At 43.1% G+C, this 25877-nt stretch overlaps 1 protein-coding gene across 1 annotated transcript in view; it reads right to left on the bottom strand.

Annotated features, from left to right (window-relative positions):
- chd5 (chromodomain helicase DNA binding protein 5) overlaps nt 1-25473 on the bottom strand; it is a 35691-nt gene extending 10218 nt beyond the window's left edge. The window contains 25 exon segments of the mRNA XM_071524288.1: nt 1700-1874; nt 2612-2813; nt 3269-3528; nt 3726-3850; nt 4008-4125; nt 4437-4568; nt 5227-5368; nt 6063-6236; nt 7057-7178; nt 7464-7601; nt 8019-8219; nt 8765-8956; nt 9523-9631; nt 10098-10229; nt 12112-12323; nt 12996-13202; nt 15188-15406; nt 16814-16980; nt 17862-17988; nt 18184-18296; nt 18394-18635; nt 19094-19113; nt 19116-19322; nt 19554-19775; nt 25330-25473. Of these exon segments, the coding sequence (XP_071380389.1) occupies nt 1700-1874; nt 2612-2813; nt 3269-3528; nt 3726-3850; nt 4008-4125; nt 4437-4568; nt 5227-5368; nt 6063-6236; nt 7057-7178; nt 7464-7601; nt 8019-8219; nt 8765-8956; nt 9523-9631; nt 10098-10229; nt 12112-12323; nt 12996-13202; nt 15188-15406; nt 16814-16980; nt 17862-17988; nt 18184-18296; nt 18394-18635; nt 19094-19113; nt 19116-19322; nt 19554-19775; nt 25330-25374 (4003 nt within the window). The 5' untranslated portion in view covers nt 25375-25473.
- Between the last annotated feature and the right edge of the window lie 404 nt (nt 25474-25877).

Here is a 25877-nt window from a genome sequence, read left to right as displayed (position 1 = left end):
TGAGTGTGCTCTGAGCTATGATGGGCTTCAAAATCTAACTGCTCACTCTCATAGTCAATACTGTGCCCACTGTTGAACTGTGAAAATAAGGACCTTGAAACTACTGGCAAAAGTACATCTACATGACATATTAATGTAATGGGTATTGTTGACCTATAAAAAGCAGTGCTACAAGACCTAATGAAGAAGGTATATCTATATAACTGTATTAGATAGAGGGCTTTCAGGCAACGTAACACACTCCCTGGCGGCCATAGTGGAGGTCCACAGCTCTGTGCGTTTCCAGACACAAGTTAATAGACAAGGTGGTTAATTTCTATGCTGTTTTTGCCTAGGAATTCATTATTTTGGCAAAGATACATCTAATCAATTTTGTATTTAGATAATGTCAGCTTGTTAGCTTACTAATTATAGTATCTGGTCAGCAAACCATCACTGTCTTGCTATAAACACATCTGATTTGTACGCTAGCTAACATCGAATAGAAGATAGAGTTTGACTAGTAGTTGCACTTTAACATTAAAAGTTGTTTTCCTAAATTAGCTTGCTGGGTAGATAGTTTGCTATCAAATTCAAACTAGAAATAACCGCCACGCGGTTGTATGCATCCGCCAATAACTTTGTTTTATCATTGCAAGGACAGTCTTTATTTATTGAACATATATAATTAATGTGATTATTAGGTCAACTTAAAGGATTTTGGTGTCTGGAAAAGTAAGTGACAGCACTTCCACCGTTTTTGTAGAATGACCCCAAGATCATTTTCTCAGCTACAGTGGTAAGCAAAACATTATGATGTCACAGTGAAGTTGACCTTTGAACTTTTGGATATAAAATGTCATCACTTCATCATTTTATCCTCTTAGACATTTGTGTGAAATTTTGTCATAATTAGCATATGAATTCTTGAGTTATGGCCAAAAACGTCTTTTGTGAGGTCACAGTGACCTTGACCTTTGACCACCAAAATCTAATCAGTTCGGACGTTTGTGCCAAATTTGAAGAAATTCCCTCAAGGCGTTCCTGAGATATCGCATTCACGAGAATGGGACAGACGGACGGACAACCCGAAAACATAAAAACAACGAAAGCATATAAACAACTGTTTGTTTAGGTTAACTGAGCTGACTTCAAACTACAGCTTGTTGTGTTTTGGCGAAGAGGCTAAGGCTAAAGACAAAAAGAAGAAGTTTAAAGAAGTAAAGAAGTTTACTTACTGCTTTACAGTAACCTACATTTGGTAACAAATCTACCTTATCAGACTAATATTCACTTTTACTTCTAATGTTACTCAGTTGACCTACACCCACACTACAACAAGCTTTTTCAGGTATCTCTCTCTTTTTTTTTTTTTTTTTTTTTTACATATTTAGCCGTTATGTGCACAGCAACTGTACCTCCATGATGGCAGCAGATGTGGTTGCTAGGAGATGTGTGACGCAGCTGCAAAGCCTCTATACAAATGCCACAGGGTAAGACCCATGAGCAAATGTTTATAAATGTAAAATACCCATAACTAAACTTTTATCATGATAAACCCACACAAAATGTACCTGTGTAACAATCATGCTAGGCTATCATATGGCTGACAAATACTGTAGCTTCTTAAAAAGGAGTGTTGGTGAAGGGATAAAGCAAAACACCAAACCCCCTAGAAGACATGTGCGTCCTGGGAGAGGAGTTTGCAGTCGGGGCCAACCTTGGTCCTCCTGGGTGGTATCGTTGTAGTTGACCTGCTTTCGGATGCGCTTGCCCTTGCCCAGGTTGCGGGCCAGGTCCTCTTGCTGCTGCTCGTAGTGGTGGCGGAGGAGTTTCTCCCAGTAATCTGGGTCCACGTTCTCCTCCTGCTTGATGATCTCACGCTGCACCTCCTCCTGCACACACACACACACACACACACACACACACACACACACTCAAATACTTGGTGATAATGCGTCTGAGTAAACATGAAGGATGATACTAAATAAACCTTTGTAACCTATGAGAATTCATTTGCAGGCCTTCCCTGAATATAAACACAGAGACACCTGGTCCACCTAATCCAAAATGACAAAGGTCATTCATAAAAATAAATTCTTACTAGAAAGATTTTGTACTTATTATCACATCCAAGACAAATTTCCCCTAAATTCTGCTGATATGTCAAATGCTAAAAGTATTATTATAGCAACCATTTTCCAAGGTACACAGCTTTCTAGCTATTCAGGATATCCTTGCACATCTATATGACTACCCCAATGCTGCTACAATATAACAATTCTTTGACTTTCCATATATACTTGTGTGTGACTTTGGGTTATGTTTTGTCCTGCACCGAATTTGTCAATACATTATTGGCGAACTATCTTGTTAGTTCCTGGTTATAGTTCAAATTCCTGGTGCATCTGTTGTAGGCCTACTTGGTGAATTAAAGTTGATAATATAATAGAATTTAGCATAGAGTCAAATAACATTGTTAGAAATGTCTGAAGCACCACATGTGCATAGTCTGGTCATTTATGCTCAATTATAGATAATTACAATAATCGATTACACTCTTGTTATCCCTGTATGTAACAGCACTATAACATGATGTCCACACATCACTGACTAAGACCACCATCCTCACCTCTCCGTCCTCCTCTTTCACCACATACTGTGCCACCTTGAAGGAGCTGAGGTACTCGTTCATGTTCTGGATCTCTGTGTCTTCAGTGGCGTCCTGGCTGCGGTCCAGCAGCTTAGAGATGGCATTATCATCGTAGTGGATCACACTGCCCTCCTCGCCATCCTTAATGTCTCCTGTTAATGAGAAGCTCTTTAGTAAGGGACTAATGGGTGCCCTTTTTTGAACAGAAAAAGGAGGTCCCAGACAATTAGTCCATGTTAAAAACTTTGGCTCATAAAAAAGGTTTTGAACCTGAGAATGGGTCATTCGAATGATTAGACAACCCACAGATATAAAGAGATACTTTGACATTTTGGAGTTTTGTCTGTTCTCTGTCTGCCTCATTTCACAGGAAATCTGCAGAATTACTTTATGGCAAAAAGGGAGATTTGTGTTTACAGCACAAAGCTGTGGATCACTTTTGGAACACCCTCTTTGTGACGGGAAGCAACAGGATTAAAATGTGGACTAACAAGGACTAACAGTACCACTGGTGAGAGATAGAGGCTACCAATCGTCTCAACCATGGTCTCATTTCTTTACGGTAATTATACCAAGGAATAACAATTAATCTGACAATGATATATTGACCATTGACCATTATGAAGACATAAATACAGCAGAGGCATACCCATGGCTCGAGCTGCCTCCACCTCGTCTTTGAAGAGTTCCTCAGTGCCAAACTTGAGGATGTCGTCCAGCTCCTGTTTGGACATGGAGCCGGTTTTGGAGCCCAGGCCGGGCCGCACTACCAAGTGTGTCAACATCATCTTCCTCTTTGCCACCTGAGTGATCCGCTCCTCCACCGAGGCCCGCGTCACAAAGCGATAGATCATCACTTTTTTATTCTGGCCTATACGGTGGGCCCTGCTAAATGCCTGCGAGAATCAAAAGATAGAGGGGGATAAAGAGACAGCAACGCAGTGAGCAGATGAAATCAACAAAATCTATAAAAGGAAATCTCTTGCAAACAACGTCAGCTTGCAAGATCCTCTGACTCACAAAGCTACTTAAATCATGCATGGCAACGAAAACATGCAAGTGTCCATCTGATTAGACTCTGAGAAAGCAGTACTTGGATGTCATTGTGAGGATTCCAGTCAGAGTCGTAGATGATGACAGTGTCTGCAGTAGCCAGGTTGATGCCAAGACCTCCGGCTCGTGTTGAAAGCAAGAAGCAGAATTGCTGAGCGCCCGGTGCTGCAGAGAAGCAGAGAGTCAGTGTGTGTGTGTGTGTGTGTGTGTGTGTGTGGGTGGGGGGGGTTGTGTGCGTGAGTGAGAAAGAGAGGTAGAGGAAAATGTGCGTCCACACACACACACACACACGCCCAGACAGACTCAGGATTAACAGACTCACCATTGAAGCGGTCAATGGCTTCCTGCCTTAGGCCTCCTGTAATTCCTCCATCAATACGCTCATATTTATAGCCCTCGTACTCCAGAAAATCCTCAAGCAGATCCAGCATCTTGGTCATCTGAAATAAGGAGGGGATTACAAGTTTATGTTGCTGTGATCAAACAAAATTGGGGTTTTTGAAATTAAGCTATCATTAAAATAATAAAAAAGTCAGTCTTTTCACACTGAGTAATGTAGTCATAACTGCGTATCTTCACTCAAATCGATCATTGCCAAGGTATTTGGAATATCAACTGATTTACCATATGACATTGAGATTGGTACTGAGATGGCTGAAATATGGATTGGCTGGATTTTCAGGTTTTTCATGGCCATTGATCAAAGCAAGCTGTGGCTACCTGCCCAGATAGAATATTTATTGACTATTACCTGGGAGAAAATGAGAACTCTGTGTCCTTCGTCTTTAAGTTTCTTCAGCATCTTCTGCAGCAGAGTCAGTTTTCCTGAGGACTTTACCAGTAGGTTACCATCATAAGAGCCGTTGGGTAATACAGGCGCTTCCTGCAAAGACAGGGAGAGAACACAGACAAGTTCATCAATTCAAGGCATCAACTGGACAAATACACTAATATTTCTGATTAATCAGTTACTTTTACACACAGTAATTTGGAATTTACGTCGTACCCCACCCGCAGACAAGGGGCAGATACCTCACTGAGACACACACGCACACACACACACACACACACACACACAATAGACCAGATGTGTAAAGACTGCTATTCCTGGCCTATCCCACAATGCAATAGACACACAGCAGTTGCTCCAGCTTTTCCTTTCTGACTGAACTGGCATGAGTGTATATTGACATTTGGGTGTTTTGCATTATGGGACGGGTATAAAGGAAACCAATGGCAACAATGTCATCTTTATGTACCTGGTCCATTGGTAGGGATGTTGCCAGGGAGGAGAAAGCACACAGGCAGATATGGCACCGCTCTTGGGAGTTCATAATTCAGTGTATTTCTCAAGGGCACATCAACAATAATGGGTACAGGAGGGTTTCAAACTTTTTGTTACAGTTTGGCCTTTCCTATCACATGGCCATGCTGTCACCGGACAGGCATTCTTGCCATGCCAACATTTGATTTTATTAGACAACATTTTCCACTCAGTGTTGAAAACAAACATTTGACTACGCACGGTCTTGCTCCCTTACCACAGCAGCAACAGGGAACAGGTAGGGGTGGTTGCAGCATTTCTTCAGGTCCATCATAATGTTGAGCAGGGACACCTGGTTCCCCCCACCTTTGGAGTTCAGCGCCTCAAAGTTTCGCGTCAAGATGAACTTGTAATACTTCCTGTGGGTCAGAGGTCAGGACATTGGATTGAGTCAGGAGACGAGATGAGAGTATGGCACAAAACAAAAAATCTATTAGTTCCACTCTTAAAAGAATACACCATCCTTTTTTAAGCTCTTTGAAACACGTACGACTGTGTGATGAAAAGACTGGTACTAATTACTTCACAACAGCATTTATCACTATCGTGCATGCAAGGTTTTAACAGGCTGTTTGTTTGCTTAGTGGATGGTACAAGGCATCTTGGCTAATTTCCAAATTGCTAGTATATGCGCCATAGCGAACTAAATAATGGACAGGACTACCAGTCACCACCAGACACTATTAATAACACCACACTCAGCATGGAATGGTAAGTTGATCAAAAAAGTTATTTGCCAAAAGGTCTGTGTATTTCTTTAACATCTATTGATATCAATTATTCCAGACAGCCAGTGCAATTTTGGTGTGTTCCTTTTTCTTACTTGTGTTGAAATTTTGGTCCTTTAGTGTTCAGTAAGTTCCATGATCTTTGCGCAAACCTGTTATATCCCCATTGTGTAATTTCAACTTTACACTGGGGTCAATGAGAAAAAACAACATTCCTTTCTCGGGTCTTGAATAACTTCTTTGCAGACACATGGCACGCACCGCAGTGAACCGACTAGACAGAACCAACTAGAGTAGAGGAATAGCAACTTATCCCGGGGCTTACTTCTGCATGGGGCTGAGCTCCACTCTGACAATCAGCTCCGTCTTGGCGGGCATGTTCTTGAAGACGTCAGCTTTCAGCCTCCTGAGCATGTGAGGCCCCAGCAGGTCATGCAGCTTCTTGATCTGGTCCTCCTTGGAGATGTCGGCAAACTCCTCCAGGAAGCCCTCCAGGTTACTGCACACATCACAGGTGATACAGAAGGATTACAGAAATTCAAAAGAAGTTCTAGCATAGAATTACCATATTATAGGAAAGAAGAGAAAGGCTCATTTGTTCATTTGGTTTGTGAACTACAGCTTAAATACATAAACAACACATCAAACACAAACATCTATCGATTTATCTATCTATCTGTCTATCTGATGTATTTTTCTTTCTTTCGTCTTTCTTTTCACCTCACTTCACCTCCTTGGTGTTTTTGCTTTTGTTTACTTCTGTCTTTGCTTTACATTATAACTATATTTTTTTTCTTTCCATCCCTCTCTCCCTCTCTCTCTCTCTTTGTCTCTCTCTCCATAAAGAGAGAAAAGAGAGAGAGAGAAATAAGCAGCATATATACGTACATCTAGATATATACATCTATGATAATGAATATCAGAATAATATTCATAAATACAGCACACTGTATAAATACTATAATATTCCACTATCTTATACTGAGCTGTTAAGTGAGCAAATGAAGCTATGATGTCTGGTCTAAGCCCCTGTGAGGATTGTGACCCTGCAGGTCCTGCAGTAAAATCACTGGTGCATCCCCCAAAACCAGGAGGACTTCACTGTGTGCTGCTGCAACCAGCCTCAGGGACAGCAGGGGCTGATGGGACAGCCCCAGGGATGGAGGGAGGGAAGGATGGAAAGATGGAGGGATAAAGGAAGGGAGGATGGAGGGACTTGATGCACACTTGGATTGGATGTCCAATAGTAAATAGCTGCTCTAATTTGGTCCTGCGGATGGGGGGATGAAAGGGATGGATGGAAAGAGGGCGGGACTTACTTGAAGCGCTCTGGGGTGAGGAAGTTCAGCAGGTGGAACAGCTCCTCCAGGTTGTTCTGCAGAGGGGTTCCAGTCAGCAGCAGCTTGTAGTAGATCTTATACCCGTTGAGAATTCTGAAAAACTGGACGGGACACGTTTTACGAGATATCACAAACATGCCAACAGAAAAGAGAGCAGTAATGAAGCATGTAAAACTCCAATCGGGCCTCAAAATTATCTCACAGGCATGTCATTTTCATCAGAATCTCACTGTTTTTGGACATACGTTTCCTATTCATGTTTAATGGGAGATAGCTGTTTTCCTGCTTCTTTCCTGCTTTTTGTGTTCCCGATAAAATCCCTGATGTTGTCATTTTACAAATAGAAGCTCCTGACTGGTGCTCTAGCGCCAGAAATGCTGCTTTACCTTTGATTGGTTGTTCTTGAGTCTGTGGGCCTCATCTACCACTAGGCAGGCCCAGCTGATGGAGCCCAGAATGGCCTGATCAATAGTGATCAGTTCGTAGGAGGTCAGCAGCACATGGAACTTGATGGGAGTGTCTTTCTGCAAGGGGAAGAACCAAGACCATCAACAACAGACCACAAGGCCACATATCAAATTATAACAATGTAGCATTTTAGAATGTAGGATTTAGCATTTACTGCACTACACTGTTTAGTATAATGCACCTTGGGCATCAAGTAATTGCCAATAACAATTGGTGCTTGTTTCACCCTGCATGGAATAGCAGAAAATTGGGATTTTCTGCAAAAATTCAGTTAGTGACAGAAAAGCACACTAAATTGACTTTCAAAGAGTCTCCTATATTGATCAAAGTATCTTTCTGTCACTTATTGTATTGTCCTATAATGCAACCCCCACCCATCCGACACCTGATAGGCTCAAACAAACCAAAGGAAGTATCTGAAAATGCTATTTGACCCAGGTCTCGTATCGTATAGCCGGATGAGTATAAGGTACCTTCATGCGGAAGACCTTGCGCCCTGATTTGACTGCGCTGTCTTCGAAGGTGAACTCGTTCTCCCTGATGACCGCCCTGCTGTCTTTGTCCCCAGTGTACGTCACCACGTAGAAGTCTGGGGCCCACATCTCAAACTCCCTCTCCCAGTTGATGATGGTGGAGAGGGGCGCGCTCACCAAGAAGGGCCCCTTAGAGTGACCCTGAGAGAGGGGGGGAAAGGCTTGACTAAGCAACCATAACATTCATGAAAAATGCTACATACTACAAGTTTTGCTTTTTCGCTGTACAATGACTGCAATGTAATAGCAACAATATCTAAGAGGACATTATTTGATGTGATTACACTGCAAAAATCTCCATCTTAACAAGTCATTTCGTCTATTATTGAGTCCTAAATTCATAATTTTCTTAAAGTAAGTGAAAAAATCTGCCAATGTGGTTAGATAATTTCACTTGTTTACAATCAAATCAACTTGTTTCAAGAATTTTGTAGAATCAAGTGTCATTTTCTTGATAGTAGTACATCTGCCTTATTCTGACTTGTTTCAAGATATTGACATTCATTATCTCACCTCATTGACATAATTTTCTCTTAGTTTAAGAAAAATAAGTTTTGAAGGCTGAATATGAGACTAAATTACTTGTTAAGATGGACGTTTTTTGTAGTGTATGAGTACAAGGCTGATGTGGCCAGATATTACTGCGTTTAAACCATCCATAGCATAGTGATTATTTCCACCCTCACCTCCTTGTAGAGTGAGTAGAGGAACACTATGGTCTGCACTGTCTTCCCAAGGCCCATCTCATCAGCCAGGATGGTGTCTGTGCCCTGTGCCCAGGAGAACCGCAGCCAGTTCAGACCCTCCAGCTGGTATGGGTGCAGCGTCCCCCCGGTGGCGTTAATGTACCACGGCTGGTGCTCGAACTTGATGGTTGGCTGGTGATGAGAGAACACAGGATGTCTTGTAGAAGATTTCTGCATGCTGGAGTGACTAAGTGAATGAATGGCGCTACACAAGGCATTTGTTTTGGGTAGTGTAAACAGGCAACAAGCAATTAAGTGAAATAGGAGGTCAGAAATCTATTTAAATGTTTCCTAGCAACAGTATGTTAGCAACATGGATTTGGATTAGATTAGATGAAACGTTAATGATCCCCATGGGCATACTGAGTCACTGCTGCAGGAAAGAATAGCAAATTGCACCTATTGAAGGTAATACAACATAATTCCAAAAAAGAAAGAACACATTGAAGATGATACAAATAGAACCTATTGAGGATTAAGATACAGCAAAATCATAACTCCTATTGGTTTGAAAGAAGTCTCACTATGTTGCCTATTGAGAGATTTAGAGAGCTGCTGCAACACACAGCTACTATGACAGCACCATCTTGCATTCACAAAGAGAAAGAAACCATGCTGAGGCAACTGCTTGGGCACTGTTGCCCAAAACCTTTTCCTCTGTATCACTGCCCTAACTGCATCTGGGTATACCAACTTACGTCTATGATGGGAGCATCAGGAGGGATTTCCCTCTTTGGATGGTCGTCTTTGAGTTTCTTTCCTTTCCTCACCACCAGGGGCCGTTGGTCCTCCCCCAGAATTTGCTCCCTGGCAAACAATTGCAGCAACACATTCATATCGGCCCATCAAACAGGGGCATCACAGATAGCGGGCAGGGCAGAGGGGAAACAGCAGCAGACGTGGGCATATGCCTTTGTTTATTTTGTGTGATCAAGCATGCATAGCTAAGTAGCAGAAGAGGAAAAAAGGAAGTTAGAGCAGGGAGAGAGACAGATGGAAGAACTGACAGAAATTAATAGAGAATGAGACAGTATTTCAACTACGTATTTCCATGGCTTTGGGAGGAACTGGACATTATGGGCCCTGCTTATGACTTGTGGACATAACTGCCTGATAATTGATTGCCTTGTATGGGCCCCTTAGGATTCCCCTGGGCTCGGAGCCCAAGACATTTATTCTTGTCATTGTCACCCTCTTCCCCACCCCCTTAAAAACAGCTATGGAAAGAGGTAAGAATTAAGGCTCTGTTAATTTGTGAATGCTCTGTACCAACCTGTGGTCCCAGTAAAAAGCTTTATGACTGTCATATTCAGGCACGTCAAAATCATCCACCTCCCAGGTGCACTGGTCATAGGGCAGGTCTCTCCACTTTATCAGGTAATGCACATCCCCATCCTTATCGAAACTACAGGGAAATAATAGACATGGTAAACAAAAAAGCGAAAGGTCTAGGGCTGCAACTAACGATTATTTTCATTGTCGATTAATCTGTCGATTATTTTCTCGATTAATCGATTAGTTGTTTGGTCTATAAAATGTCAGAAAATGGTGAAAAATGTCGATCAGTGTTTCCCAAAGCCCAAGATGACGTTCTCAAATGTCTTGTTTTGTCCACAACCCAAAGATATTCAGTTTACTGTCATAGAGGAGTAAAGAAACCAGAAAATATTCACATTTAAGAAGCTGGAATCAGAGAATTTGACTTATTTTTCTTAAAAAAATACTCAAACCGATTAATTGATTATCAAAATAGTTGGCGATGAATTTAATAGTTGACAACTAATCGATTAATCGTTGCAGCTCTAGAAAGGTCAGAATTTTTTAGAATGCTATCTTATTGATCAATTATCAAGCCCTCTCACATTCAAAAAGTTGTTCTGTTTCTGAGGAAACTGTGCCAGCCTCCTGTTAGCATTTGTTAATGGGGTTTAGGGGGTTAATGGGGCTTAGTCACATACAAGTACTACAGATGCAGGGCTTAAAGCAAAACTGATTTGTAAGATTGTAAGATTTGTAATATCTACGTTGATAACATCAAAGAGGGACTTTTAGGCCTATATACAGTGAGCCATAGCCATTACACACAGCTTGGCATACATATAGTGAGGTGTAACAGCCATTAGGCACCTAGACCATATGTGAACCATAACCATTGATTAATCACATCAGTAGGTCTAATTTATGATCCGATGTGTGTTTTGGTGACAACATGAAACCCATTTACTCCCTATAAATCATGTTTGTAGAAAAAGCATGTTAATTAAATTGTATATGCAACTCTGTGGGCCGCTGTGGTGTCCCTGTTTGACGTTATCAATATACATATTACAAATCCGTGTGCACGGTCTACTAATCCGCGGGCATGGTTTAGGACTCCTTGCGCACTGATTACTTATTCGAGGGCACGGTTTACCGTGCGCATGGAGCCGTGCGCGGTTTACCAATCGGTGCCCGTATCGATTTCCACGTCAATTATTTTTTTCTTACCAGGTGACCCATGGGGAGCTCTGTAGAGAACAGCCAAAGCAATGCCACATTTTTATGCTGAATTACTTTTATGCACGTTCAGGTCTGTCATTGCTGCTGGAGCGGCAGCTGTAACTGTCGCTCCCGGTGTGGTCAGATATCGGAGTGCGCGCATAGCGGCGTTGTGTCTGGGATTTACCTCATGTGGAAAGAGCGCTTTCTTTCTGCTGGTTGAGCACACAGTGCAGAACAAACACCCGGTTCCCTTAATGTGTCACACCAAGTGTCACGGTTTCCAGTCTCCACCCGTTTATTCAATCCATACCTATCGCCGTACGCGTGTATCTCCACCAGCTTTCATAAACTTTGTTTCCATATTTCAGCTGTGCTACACCACGGAATCGGTGCTACATTGTGATAGAAAGCAGGTTGCTGTTCATTGGATAAAAAAAACTTGCTCACATTCCATTGGTAAATGTAAAATATTGCTTTGCTTCGCTGAATATGATTGGATAAAACGCAAAACAAAAACCCACGTGGAGTGAGTTTTTTTGTTTTTCGTCGAAAATAGTTTGTGAATCTAAAACGTCCATATGCCCGAAATCAGGCACCTGGCTGGAGGTCTTTAGGCCCTGCAGATGTATATGGCTTGTCAGAAATTCAGAGAGTTTTTAGATATAGCTCTCAAATCGAGAGCAATATCTCATATTGTGAAACTAGAATTGCTTATCAGAGCCCTTTTCTTAATAATATATGTTTGTCTGCCAAGCATGTCTGTACATTTGACGCATGTGACAATCTGTGCAAATGTGAGCTGCCACCTGTGGTTGAGTATCCGGTGGATAATCATCCACTCTGGTTTAATGCCGTAGCGGTAGAAGCGCTCCTCCATCACAGCGTACTGGGGGTCTTTGCTCTTCCTCTTCTCGCTGTTGAGCTCCTCCTCTCCAGAGCCGTAGTCGTACGGTGGAGGCTCATCCATGTCATTCTTACGCTGGTAGTTACGGTACATGACTGTGTGGTACAGCTCCAACTGCGCAACCACAGAGAGGCAAAGCAAAATAATCTATTTAGCTTAGTTTCATGCAGCATCACCTCTGGCAAAGGATCTTTTTCACAAGAATGTACAATTTACAATCTTGCCACGGTTTTGGGGCTAATTTGATTAACTACTCAAAGTTCCAGAGTGGATTTAAAGAAGAGTTTAGAGCTGAAAAACAAGAAAGAACCCTGTCTTGTCTCTCAGGAAAGGAGATAAGCAAGGTTTCTATACTGTAGGGCCCAATCTCAAACCAAACACATGTTCATTCAACACTTGATTAAATGGCAACTTAGCTGTTTGTTGTTCAAAAGTGGTGACTCATTGCGATTGCATTTTGCATGATTTGAGATTTGAAGCAATGCACACTTACATGTGTGCATTGTTCCCAACACTCACTTGGCAATATTCAAAAACTGCCGAACGTCCAAGTGATGTTGTTGGGTTACACTGCTTAGACATTGATTGCAAAATGGCTGAAGGAACATGCACTGTTCATTTTGTATTTAGCACCAGTTGAAGGTCCGGTAGAAAACTCAGTTACTTGGCTTCTAACATTTAAGACACTCTTTGTGTTCCACAGCTGTCAACGAGAACACACAGATCATGTGGCCTAAGAAGACAGAAATGTTCAATGTGAGACTGGACCTAACTGTGACGTCTCACCTGCAGCTCGCTGACCCAGGAGCAGTGCCAGTAGGAAAGACCAGCCCACTTCACGAAGAGCTCCCTCTCCGGGTGGCCCTTCAGCGGCGGCTTGGACAGCGGGTCTACTGGCTTGCCGTCGGGGCCGGGAGGCAGTTCGGCCGGCAACGGGGGTTCGCCCCATGTCCAGTGCAGAATCTTCTGTACTTTGCCTTTTAGGGGAGGGCACTAAGGAAGAAAGTTGTGATACAGTGCATGCAGTCATCCATCCCTTGTGTCAGCTATGCCTTGTGCTAGTTGGGTGAGCAACAATGTAGAAGCAATCACAGATGTTAGAGGAAAGACAGGGTGAGTCAGAGTCCTCATTGAGATCATCAATGGGCAGCTCCCATCAAAGATGATTCATTGAATTTGACCCATGACACATCTACAAGGCTCAACAAGTTCTCTCCCAGAACCGCCCCCTCCACATCCACTCTCACCAACGGTCAAACCTATAATCACCGACACCGTATCTGTGCTTATACTGAGCTCACAATATTACACCCGATAATTCATTATTGGTCTCAACATCAATAGGCTAATTGGACGGCTGACCTTGCTAGCTTGAAATGGCCTGCTCAGCATTTCAGAAATCAAATGGTATCAACAATCACAAGCTTAAAGGGAGGTTGACCCTCCTGGCTTGAAATGGCCCGTTCACCAGCTTAGAAACCAAATTATATCAGTAAACAGCAAACTTACTATACACAACACAATTATACCAGGAGCCGAGAATAGTATGAATACCCACTTCTGCTGCCATAGCTGTGCCATCGTATGAAATACAGCTATTGTCTTAGCCATGGGACATTTTTCCATATTTTGGACCCCAGCTGAAGGGGTAAATATTAAGAGCATGTCGAGCATCCAGTCAAGTGCATAGTAGTGCATATTCACACTGGAGTGTATCTCTACAGGATGACACTGCTATAAATCATTCAACAATAGCTGAAGAGCTTAATTCCGAAACAAGATATACTGTATATCACTGCTAAAAATGGACTGCTACTAGGGATGGGACAATATCTTGAAATTCAATATATTGTAATACAAAAAATCGTCAGGCAGAAAAATGAATCGCGATATTAGCTGCATTTTATTCTGCTGTAGTAATCACAAATGAGACGGCTTGTCCATCAAAATTTCACCATAATTGATTACATTACATTTATATAGCACTTTTCTAGGTACTCAAAGCGCTTCACATATGGGGGGGCGGGGGGGGGGGGACTCAACTCATCCACCACTGCCATGCATCACCTGGGTGATGCATGGCAGCCAGTTTGTGCCAGAACGCTCACCACACATCAGCTATCTCAGTGGAGAGTAGAGGACTGAAAGAGCCAATTATAACGAGGGATGATTAGGTGGCCATGATGGAAGGAAGGCCTGTTTTTGTTTGGGAATGTTGCCAGCGCACCGGGGTTACACCCCTACTCTTGCGATGAGTGCCGATGGGATCTTTATTGACCACAGAGTCAGGACCTCGGTTTAACGTCTCATCCGAAGGACAGTGCTCACTCGCAGGACAGAGTCCCTGTCTCTGCCCTGGGGCATTGGGGATATTATGCATGAGACCAGAGGGAAGAGCGCCTCCTACTGGTCCTCCAACACCACTTCCAGCACCATGTGGTCCAAGGACTAACCACAAACCTGCTTAGCTTCCCAGGCAAGCTAGCGATGTGATGCAGGAGCTATGGTGCTGGTACAAGCTCTCCGCTGAAATTCTATTATTTGCAGTTTGTAATGACTTTTTAAAATTGTTGTTTACATTCTAGCAAGCCAATGCCATTGCGGCTCAGAAATAAACATAATTTTTCACTCATACTTTGTAGTCATTTAACTTTTACATATTACATCGTATTGCAGTTGTATCGAATCGTGAACCCCATATTGCATATCGAATCATATAGTCAGATGAGCATATCGTCCCATCCTTATTAACTGCTACTCTTATAAAATCATTGATAAGAAGAAATTAAAAGTGATTTTGGTAAAATATTTAATCGATGAGCTATTTTAAGACCTTTCTCTACCAAATACTAACATTGTTGAGGTTGAACACATGCATGTTTTTGAACTACAGAGTAATACAAAGTGATGAGTCATGGGTAACATTTATTTTCAAAAAGGTGTTATAGTATTTGGAATGAATCGGCGTGTCAGCTCACCATGCAGCGTGGACACAGCCACTCCCCGTTGGGAATCTCGGGGAGAGGCGGGTTGAGGCAGTGGATGTGGTAGGAGGACGGGCAGGTGTCGCAACACAGCAGTTCCCCTCCGTCTTTACACACTCTGCAAAACTCCATGTGGTCGTCCTCCTCCTCGCCAGCTGGCTCTTCCTCTTCCTCATCATCATCTTTGGCCTCCCACTGGATACCCTCCTTCTCCTGACAGACACAGTCAGCACACACAGTCAGGGATGGAGCAGAGGGTTAACCCACCTAAACCCACCTTTTTATTTGTGAAATTAACTTGACCCACCTTTTCAAACCGATCTAAATCCTGATTATATGCATTCATAGAAGACATTAAGCTACATTAAAACAGTGTTTTCAACAAAATAGTGGTTCATATATTTCAGTTTATCTTTTAAAGTTCAGTTCATAGTTTACTCATCACGGTGTACAGTCAGTGGCATAAGTATTGGGGCAGTGAGCTAAAGCTGGTCATTTGCTGCTTCATTGCTGCCGTTTAACATGGAGACCAAAAAAGTCCATGATCAAAGGCTGGCAGTCTGTTGTCTTGCCTCAGATTCATCTTTTGATGTGAAATCCATAATGCGCTATAGATTAGTCAACAGCATAAAAGAGTAACTTTGAAGCACAGTCCTAGTACTTATACACTACTGACTCTCTTTCAACTACACTGAACAGCACACACAGCATAGTGATCTAATTATTCCATAATATGTCACTGCATGTTGTTAGTCTTCTGTAAAGTTCACCATCACACTGTCCATGGCATTAACCACATCTACATGCGCACAGTATCCCAGATAATAGCTCAAATCCTGGTTAATAAGGTCTTATTTGGAATAAACTTGTGTACACACATCTTTATATTCCACTCACATACATCCCTGTGTACATGTAAACATAGAAAATTCAGAATATTATCATGGAAATCAAGCCAGATCAGATCAGAAAAACCAACAATAAATGGTAGAATATGTCTTAGTATTATGGCAATCAAGAACCTGCCTTCTCATAATTGGGATAAAAACTTGTTCTGGTTATCATAAAGAAGATAGCATATTTACATGCAACAAGAGACATGTGGAATACTTGAGTATCTAAAATAAATAATAATAATTAAGTAATAATCTGTGACATTATCATATAAATACAATTCTGTTTGGCTACTCTCTATTGCCAAATGGTGATTCAACCTACACCCAGTTCATGAAAGCTTTAATATTTGCTACAACAGCCAGAGATGGGTAGGAAGTGATGTCTTTTACATTACTGGCAGCAGCAACAACGGTTTGTTGAGAGTAAACAGAAGAAGAACTGAGTATTTAGCATGAGCAGCGATAGCCACCATGGCTGAACAGACAAAGAAAAGATTAAACTTCATCAACAGAAAATCCAAAGAAAAAGACGTCACAGTACTAGACACACTGTTCGATTGACAGGTGATCTCTGGGAAGTGGAGTGCAGAAACACCACAGCAATGAGCGCTCAGCACCAACATCAGATCAGTACCAACAGATTACCACTTCAACAGGTCATTAGTGTACATAAAAATAAACTTCATAAAATATTTCTGGTGTAACTCCAGGGGAATCCACTCACACAGTGCGGACAGCTCCACTTGCCCTCGGGGGCCTTCTCCAGCTCGGGGTCCAGACACACCAGGTGGTACGCTCTGGGACAGGTGTCACACAGGATGATCTCCCCGCCCTGTTGGCACACCTCACAGTAGTCCTGGTGGTCCGTCTCGTAGCCGTCGCCATCCTCCTCTGGACAGGGCAGAGAGTCAGAGTGTCAGTACACACACACACACACACACACACACTGCTTCAATGGAGCCGCTCAGAGACCAACAGTAGAAAACTATACAGCTCCCAGGTGTGAATGTGAGTGACCAGTGGGGGGAAAAATACTCAAATCCTTTACTTAAGGAAAAGTAGCAATACCATAATGGAAAAATACTCCAGTAAAAGTAAATGTCCTGCATTCAAAAGTTTACTTAAGTAAAAGTATAGAAGCATTAGCAGTAAAATATACTTAAGTATCCAACATAAAAAGTAGTCGGTCCATTTCATGTTTAATTATTGATGCATTAACCTGTAAGAAGTATTTTAATGTTCCAGATGGTCTAAGTGGCCCTAGGTCGAACTGCTCCATATACTGCTATGTAGTTTAAACTCTTAACTATGCATCATATTTTATGAGCTTATGTTTTGCATGCAAACCTTATTCTGCAAAGTAACTAGTAACTACAGCCGTCAGATAAATATAGTGAAGTAAGAAGTAGAATATTTCCCTCTGAAATGTAGTGGTGTACAAGTATGAAGTCGCACAAAATGGAAATACTCAATAAAGTGCAAGTACCTCAAAAGTGTACTGAAGTACAGTACTTGTGTAAATGTACTTTGTTCCTTCCCACCTCTGTGAGTGATTATATAGATATGAAGCCAGTCGCTGCTGAGAAACAGCGTGCGTCTTCAGAAATCCTTCCCAAGACAAATAAAGCTTAAAAAACTCCACACACATTTTTTTTGTTCCTTCATTACCCATAATCAAACCAAACAGTCAGGTTATGAGCGATTTCAATGGGATTTGGGAAGAAAAATACACCAGAGAGAGCGTAGAGAGAGAGTGTAGACAGTAAACATACTTTTCCTCTTTTTACGCCCACGTCGAGCCTTTTTCTTGGTGGCGGCCCCCGAGGTATCAGAAAGCACAGAGGCACTGTGGATGCTGATGTCATCAAAGTCTGACTCCTCCAGGAAGTCTTCCTCACTCTGGAAAAAAACACACACACACAACTGTGATTTACACACAGCTCTTTAGTATACGAAGATGGAGGGAGAACGATTTTGTTTTAGAACAGAATATGGCATTTTGTTGTCATTGACAATACAGAGTAAGTGAGCGGATGAATGAGCTGAATGAGGACGGTGCTGCTAACAACAAGAATATTATACCACAAGACGTACCGATGATGCTTTCTTCTTCTTCCCACTTTGGCCCGACTTTGATTTGGTCTTCTTCGGCTTGGGTTTCTTCTTCACCTCTTTCACGGTCTTGCTTTTCTTTCTAACCCCTGGCCCTGAGACACGGATCCAGACCACAGTTACGTTAATTGAGTGCTTCTCTTACCATTATTTCTAAAAACATCCGTTCTCTCACAGTTCACGAGTCCTTACCCTTTCCCTCTTTGGTTTTGGCTTTTTTGATTGGCCCCAGCTGAGAGCTCGGCTGGCTGCTGCTGACAGAGATTGGCTGTGCCACAGTAACAGTTTCCACAGCGGCAGCCACAGCGGCAGCCACAGCGGTGGCAGATGCGCCTTTGAAGGGGTTGTTGGCACTGAACTCTCGCCACTTGGCCCCTAACACTGTCATCATCTTTGACATGGGAATCTTCGGGTTCTTCTTGGCAATGAGAGGCCTGAGTAAAACCAGGGGGAGAAGAGAACAACAACGGCAGCTTTATTATGTCACACTCCATTCCCGTTGATGTAATTTATACTTCCCTCAGCACCAGAGGGAGCTGGGTCTTGATTTGCAGACACCCCGCTGCCCCGTAAGTTTTGTTCTCCCTGCTTCGCTGTGTGTATGTCATGTTTGTGATTTGTCAGGCAACAGCTTGAGGTTTGGCACGTTGGCCTGTGAAAGATAGTGGGTCAGAGCACTAAGTCCCAGAGCCTCCGGGCTGTCACAGGCATCCAGTAAGCAGCTGACTACTCACAGGGGGCACTGCAGGAGCTCATGCTCCACTTTGTCAGAGCAGAGGCTTAGCCCAGCCAGACAGCCCCAGGTGAGACAGACTCTTTATACCAACAGCAGAGCTTTCTAGCTCAAACAAAAAGTGCAGTGTTTGCTCGCCACACCGCGCTCTAGTTTCACTGTGGAGTTTTTGTTGAAAGCCTGTCAGTGAGGAACTCTGCCAATCCACGGCAATAGAGGCAGAGCAGTGTAACATAGGATGGTAATCCAGATACGAAATGGATACTTGCCTGAGGAACTGGCTGAAAGCCTTGTAGTTGGTGATGGTTTTATAGTCCTCCTCGGTGAAGCCGTACTGAACGTCTTCTAGACCCCACTCCTGCATCAACTGGCTGGATGACTTGGGTTCCTGGGGCAATACAGATCAAAGCATACACACAAATCAAAAGAGACTTAAAAATTAATTAAACTTAAAAACACAAACAAGATGAAAATGAAGAGATTAGCAGTTTAAAATTACACTGAAGCTAAGCATGGAAATTGGTTGCTCATCCAAAACAGAACATACAATTTTGTAAAACAGCTTGACATGTTTTGACCTCATGGTCAAAGTCTTCTTCTCACCTAGACTCAAACTTACTTTCATATTCCCATCGTCGTCATCGTCGTCATCATCCTCCTCCTCTCTCTTCTTCTTCTTGGGCTTCTTCTCTTTCTTCTCTTTCGGTTTCTTCTTCTTCTTCTTGGTGGGGCCATAAGTGCTGCTCTCGCTCTCGGAGCCTATTTCTGGACGTTCCCGTTCCTCCTCCACCTCTGAGGCCTCCTCCAGGTCACTGTCAACCACAGCCTGGATTCCCCCAACCTGAATGTACATACACAGACATACACACACGCTAATGGTTAATTGGTTATCAATAGCAGGACTTAAGCATATATCAGGCCAACATGACATGCATTGGACCTCCCTAATCTCACACAAATAAACCACTTCATAACTTACACCTACACAAAACTCCAACTCCATGTTTGCTGAATGAAGAATGAACCCAAGCTGTCTCCACATTTCTTTGTTGTTTTCAAGAGTTCTTGCCAAAGAGCTATTTTCATAAATGTAAACAGGTAGAATCTGGCTTTGAATCTTGCTTTAACCCTCCACCTCCGGAAGTGATCGACTAAAGCTAGCATCAAAGCCAGATTGCGGGGCCGCAGCTAGATTCAAAGTCTGAATTTTACCATTGGCACAACAAAGGAAATCTGTCTCCAGTTAGAGGTCTCTTCAAAGGCAGAATTGCAAATCTAGTGATGAAAGGCCAAAGGGGAAATAATTAAAATATGAAACTCAATGATAGGGCACATAAGCATGGCATTAATATTGCCAGGGTTAGGGATTAGGGCTCCCACGGAGGCCACCCACGCTAAAAACGTATGCTGTCGCTGCACTGTAAGGCGCATTGGATAAAAGCTGCCATCCAATGACATATGCATATATTAGAATACATTATTCCAAAGCAACATTCTTATTATAGCATGATAATTCGTATAACCGTAACTATAAGTCAACAGCTAGCAGTGTGTTTGTGGGGAGAGTCAGAGGCACGTTCACCTCTACACGTGCTTCCACAACAAACTGAACTGAGACACAATACACCTCGAGCGGCTCAGCCAATCACAGCCTTGAAGCGCTCCGTAGACTGAGCCGCATCCAGCCTGTTTAATATGAGACAACATCTGGAAGGCTATATGGATTTAACACTTGACAGGTGTTGTTTGTGTGATCAACGGTGTTGCATATGAATGAATTCATTAGTGCATGTTCATGATAGTGTGTTTCTGTATCTGTGTGTGTGTGTGTGTGTGTATGTGTGAGTGTGTGTGTTGAGTGGGAGGTCTCTCTTTCACCTGTATACATGTGTGTCTGTATCTGAGGTGTGTGTATGTGTGTGTGTGTGTGTGTGTGAGTGTGTGAGAGAGAGAGAGACAGAGACAGAGAGAGAGAGAGAGATTTGTTGTTTCTCTCTTTTTGTACCTCTCACTTTGTGTGTGTGTGTGTGTGCGTTTATGTGAGTGTGGTGTGTTTTTCGCTCTCTCTCCCATTTGTTTGTTTGTGCGTGTGTGTGTGTTTCTCTCCCTTTTGTCTAAAGATACAGTTGTTGTTTGTGTATTTATGTATATGTATATGTGTATGTACTGTACATGTACATATACATGTACATGTACATGTATATGTATGTGTGTGTGTGTTTATGTGTGATTGTGGTGTGTTTTTCTTTCTTTCTCCCATTTGTTTATGTGTGTGTGTGTTCTGCTCCCTTTTGTCTAAAGATACGTGTTTGTGTGTTTTTGTGTGTGCAAGTGTTTATTGTTTATTGATAAGGAGTGTGTGTGCAAGTGTGTAAGTGTACTTATATGTATATAGATTTGTGTATGTATGTATGCATGTATGTGTGTCTGTGTGTGTGTGTGTGTGTGTGTGTGTGTGCTGTGGAGCACATTAGTGCACGACAGCTCTGTGGTCTGCTCGCTGCCTGTTGCACAGTAGGCCTGTGTGGATCCATGGAGAGACTTGCAGGCGTTTTGCTCTGCAGCGCAGTGGAAAGGCTCACGTTGCCGCAGCGCCCGCCAACCCTACCAGCAGCCTGGCTGTGTTGCCATGGCGACCAAATTCGAGCAGTGTCTGGCTCTTGCTCTCTCTCTCTCTCTCTCCCTCGTTTTCTCTCTCTTTCCCTCACAACCCCCCCCCACCCCCCCGCCTTCCTTTTCTCTCACTCTCTCTCTCTCACCCTCACATCTCGCAGAACCCCCCCCCCCCGCCATTATTTTCTCTCTCACTCTCTGTCTCTCTCTCTCTCTCTCTCTCTCTCTCTCTCTAACAGCCCCCCCTTTCTTTTTCTGTCTCACTCTTTCTTTCTACCCTGCCACTCTCTCACCCCCCCCCCCCCCCACCTCCCGCCCCCCCACTCTATAACGGTGGCAGCCAATGGAACGGCGCCATCCAATCAGACACGTTTGCATAACGAGCTTGTTATGCAGAGGCCTGTGGTTGCAGAGCCTGTGCTCCAGCACCCGTCTAGACAAATCTCATTTATGCATAAGAAGAAGAAGAAGGGAAGAGAGAGAGAGGGAGAGAGAGAGAGAGACAGAAAGAGGGAGAGAGAAAGAGAGAAAGAGAGAGAGAGAAAGGGGAAGGGGGGGCAAATGGAAAAGGGTGGATGGGGGATGGGAGTGGGGGTGGAGATGGAGGAGGGGAAGGCAGGGAAGCAGAACCACTGTTAATCCAGAGAGCAACTGCAAAGACAAGGTGGTACTGTACAACAACCTCAGTGTGGCCCAGAGTTCAATGTTACACACACATCACAGGACCAAAAAGGACGCTGGCAGCAACAAAGAGGGAGCCTCTTCTTTCAGACGAAAAAAAAAAAAAAATCAGATAAGTGCCGATGGCATAATCAAATTAGATGCTTCTCCATAATGGGTCTGCCTTAGGGAGATTGCAGAACATGCCTGCAACCGGTGCATAAGTGCGTATTCAACAAGATATAGTTCAACAAAATATAGCAATAAAAAGCAGTTTATGGTAGCAAAACAATGGCCTCTTCCTTTTCCCAGAAATCAACTATGGTCTTCTGTTGACTTACAATCCCGTAGAGGAAATTGAGCTTTTAAAAACAAGGCGCAGCCTCATCCCTGGCTGACTGTATTTCAACAAAATGTTAAAGCTATGAGCAACTCTTCACAGCTTCATGGCACGTTCAGCATTTCATTGTTGCAAAACTATAGCCTCTTCCTTTTCATTAAAACCAACCTCTGCTTTCTGTATACTCACGGTCCCTCAAGGCAAACTGGATTCTCAAAAACAAAAAACAGACCATCCTCTGTGTCTGTATAGGCCCTTTGTTTCACTGGCAGCTGAGAGGAAGAAGACAAGTAAGTCCCTCCCTGGCTAATATTCCTCCAGCCAGTAGCGCTGATGTGGGAGGGAGATGTGCCACTGACAGTCCCTGACCCCAATTGATCTGTGGCCTCTGTCTGACTCCAACCTTTGGGGAGTGATTGGAAGTGAATTACACCAACAGTGGTTCCTCTGTGGGAGGGCAAGAGAGAGGGAAAACGAAGGAAGGAAAGAAGGGGACAAAAGAAAGAAAGAAAGAAAGAAAGAAAGAAAGAAAGAAAGAAAGGAAAAGATTTGCAGATCCTATGAAGCAAAGGCAGAAACAAAAGCGGAGGCATCACGAAGAAGGAGGCAAAGTGAGGTGATGCATGAGAGAGGAGACGAGAGGAGAGGGAAGAAAGGGGAAGACTACAGACAGAGGGGAGCGTTGGGGTGTGTGTGTGTGTGTGTGTGTGAGAGAGAGGAGAGTGTCAGAGAGGGAGTCCCCCCTCATTAGCTCAGAGGGACCCAGAGCTCAGTGTTTATCACAAGCAGCCAAAGGGCCGCGGTGGCTGGCTGGCCGGCCGGCTCCTCGCAGCACTGCTGGCATCCTGAGCCAGCAGAGGGGAACATCCTGGCTGTGTCACTGATACTGTTCAAAGCCATCGCCAACACAGAACACAGGCAGGAAACACACTGGAAATACACTTCAATGTTACACACTGTCAACCTACACATACCCCAACAGGTGATGCTTCAATGTGTGGCATGACTGGACACGACAGTGTGCCGAGTTGAGCTCTCTCAAGTCTGTCCCAAGGGGGGTTATTGCATTATATATTATTGTAGCTCCTGGATTGATTGATTGATTGATTGATTGATTGATTGATTGATTGATGATTTTATTTATGTGTCATACACCACATGGTGTTCAGCCCATATGGGCGTACAAGACACAAAGACAGCGCGTTCAACAGACAAAAAGAAACAGGAACAAATAACAATCAATACATACAAATAGAAGTCATACACTTCAAAAAAACATCCATCTTAACAAGTCATTTAGTCTCATTTGTAGTCTTCAAATCGTATTTGTCTTAAAACAAGAGAAAAATTATGTGAATGGGTGAGATAACTCCACTTGTTTCAGGAGCTTTGTAGAAATCAGAATAAGGCAGATCACTGCACTACTCTCAAGAAAATGACAATGCTTGTGATTGAATACAAAATTATTAAAACAAGTTGATCTGCATTGGAAACTAGTGGAATTATCTCACCCCACTGGCAGATTTTTTCAGAAAGTCCTAAAATTATGACGTTAGGACTGAATAATAGACAAAATGACTTGATAGAGATGGATATTTTTTGCAGAGTACATTCTGATAGACTCAAAAGTAAGTCAAGCTGTTACAAACAGAACAGGCCGCAAGTTCATACTGCTAACCAACTTTAACATTGTGATAAACATAAACATACTTTGCCTTCAAGCATCACTTCTCAGTTTCCACGCTTTCCAAATGAAATTCACTCCACTAAATCCTTGCTCTCTGAACAGCCTTTCCATCTTTACCTCATCTCCCAAACAGAACAGCTCAGGCTTCTTTTTTTGTGTTGTTTTCTTAAATAAAGGTATTTTTAATTCATCATTCAGCGTACAGTAAAACAAAAAGTTAAACTCATCTTCAACAACACCCAGTTCACATACAGTACGTAATCTCTCTTCCTCAACAATAGAATTGAACCTGCCCACCTCAATTGCCAGTGGGAGGGTCCCAGTTCTCCACGAGGCATACAAAGATGTATGCAGGTCTATACATACTGGACTATACTGGATTTAGTTAAATTACCTGAAAAACATAAGGAGATCATAGGGAGATCAGTGGAACGTTTTCTTTCTGCCAATGTGGGAGCTGGGTGGATGCTACTTTGACATTTTACTTTGTCTTTTTTGTCTTTTGGGGCCTTCTTTGTCAGATCCCCCCTTGAAAAGTAGATTTATGATCTCAACAGGACTAACCCGGTTAAATAAAGGTTAAATAAGAGATACATCAAAAATAAAACTGTCGCTCCTGTTAGTGCTGGGAGCAATTTAAACCTCTGACCTGGTGTCTAAATGTCAGAGACTAAACTGGAGAAGCTCGGCTGTCAAACCCGCTCTGTCACCACTCAGACTCCCACAGCTAGCCTGGCACACACACACTGCACTCCTGACCTACAGTCCCTGCCGCAGCCGCCGCCGCCACCGCCGCCACCACCACGGGCACAAATCTGCACTCTAAACTGGCACTTGGTACCCACAGCTTACACTGGCACCGACGACGACTCTGCTGCCAACCACCCTAAGCCTGAGACAGTCCACTGCCTCTCATTTAGATTAGAGGAGCGGTCCAGCAGCCAAAACACACCTTTGATCCAATTGAAGAGACATCAAAAGAGCGATGGCTTGAGAAACAGAGAATACGGGGCAGAGCTCGAGCCAAAATCCCTGCCAAGCTGCTACGAGTCCTAGGTCACGACAGATGGTGTTGAGTGGTGAATTCCACCTTACCTCCTTTTTCCTCTTCTTCACTTTGGGCATTTTCCCCTCTTTCATCTTTTTGGGCTTCTTCTTCTTCTGTTGTTTGAGGGAGTCGTCGTCGGAGAAGAAGCTCTCGAGGGGAACCAGGGGAACGGTGTTGCGCTCACCTTCGTCATCCTCATCTGGACATGGACACATAAACACAGACTGCTTAGGAATATATTATAGCAAACATTTAGTACTCAGGATGAGAAATTAACAGTATCCATCAGCCAAATGTCGGGGAGGGTTGGCTGATGCTGCCGGCTTTGCCTCCTCGTCCAGCCACTTTGGCACGTAACGAGCCAGTACCTTTCTATTGTCAAAAGCAATTTGGCCCATATATACTGTGAAAATGACTTAGTGAAGTTTTTCAGAGTGGAGTTACTTTCCTGCTGAAAGATTGCAATCATCTGCTGAAAGAGGCATAAATCATGAAACGTCACAAGAACTCTGTTAAACATTAGTCTTTTGCTTAAAATTTTAAAAAAAAAAGATTAATCAATGCCCTTTAGACCATCAGGAGCGCTTCTGGCAAA

The sequence above is a fragment of the Centroberyx affinis genome, unplaced genomic scaffold (assembly GCF_046629955.1).
Source record: "Centroberyx affinis isolate AG114_WGS23_722 - 3 ecotype Tasmania unplaced genomic scaffold, CSIRO-AGI_Caff_v1 ptg001173l_1, whole genome shotgun sequence".
Lineage (NCBI taxonomy): Eukaryota > Metazoa > Chordata > Actinopteri > Beryciformes > Berycidae > Centroberyx > Centroberyx affinis.
The sequence above is the reverse complement of the archived record's forward strand: the minus strand, read 5'-3'. Positions and strand labels throughout refer to the sequence as shown.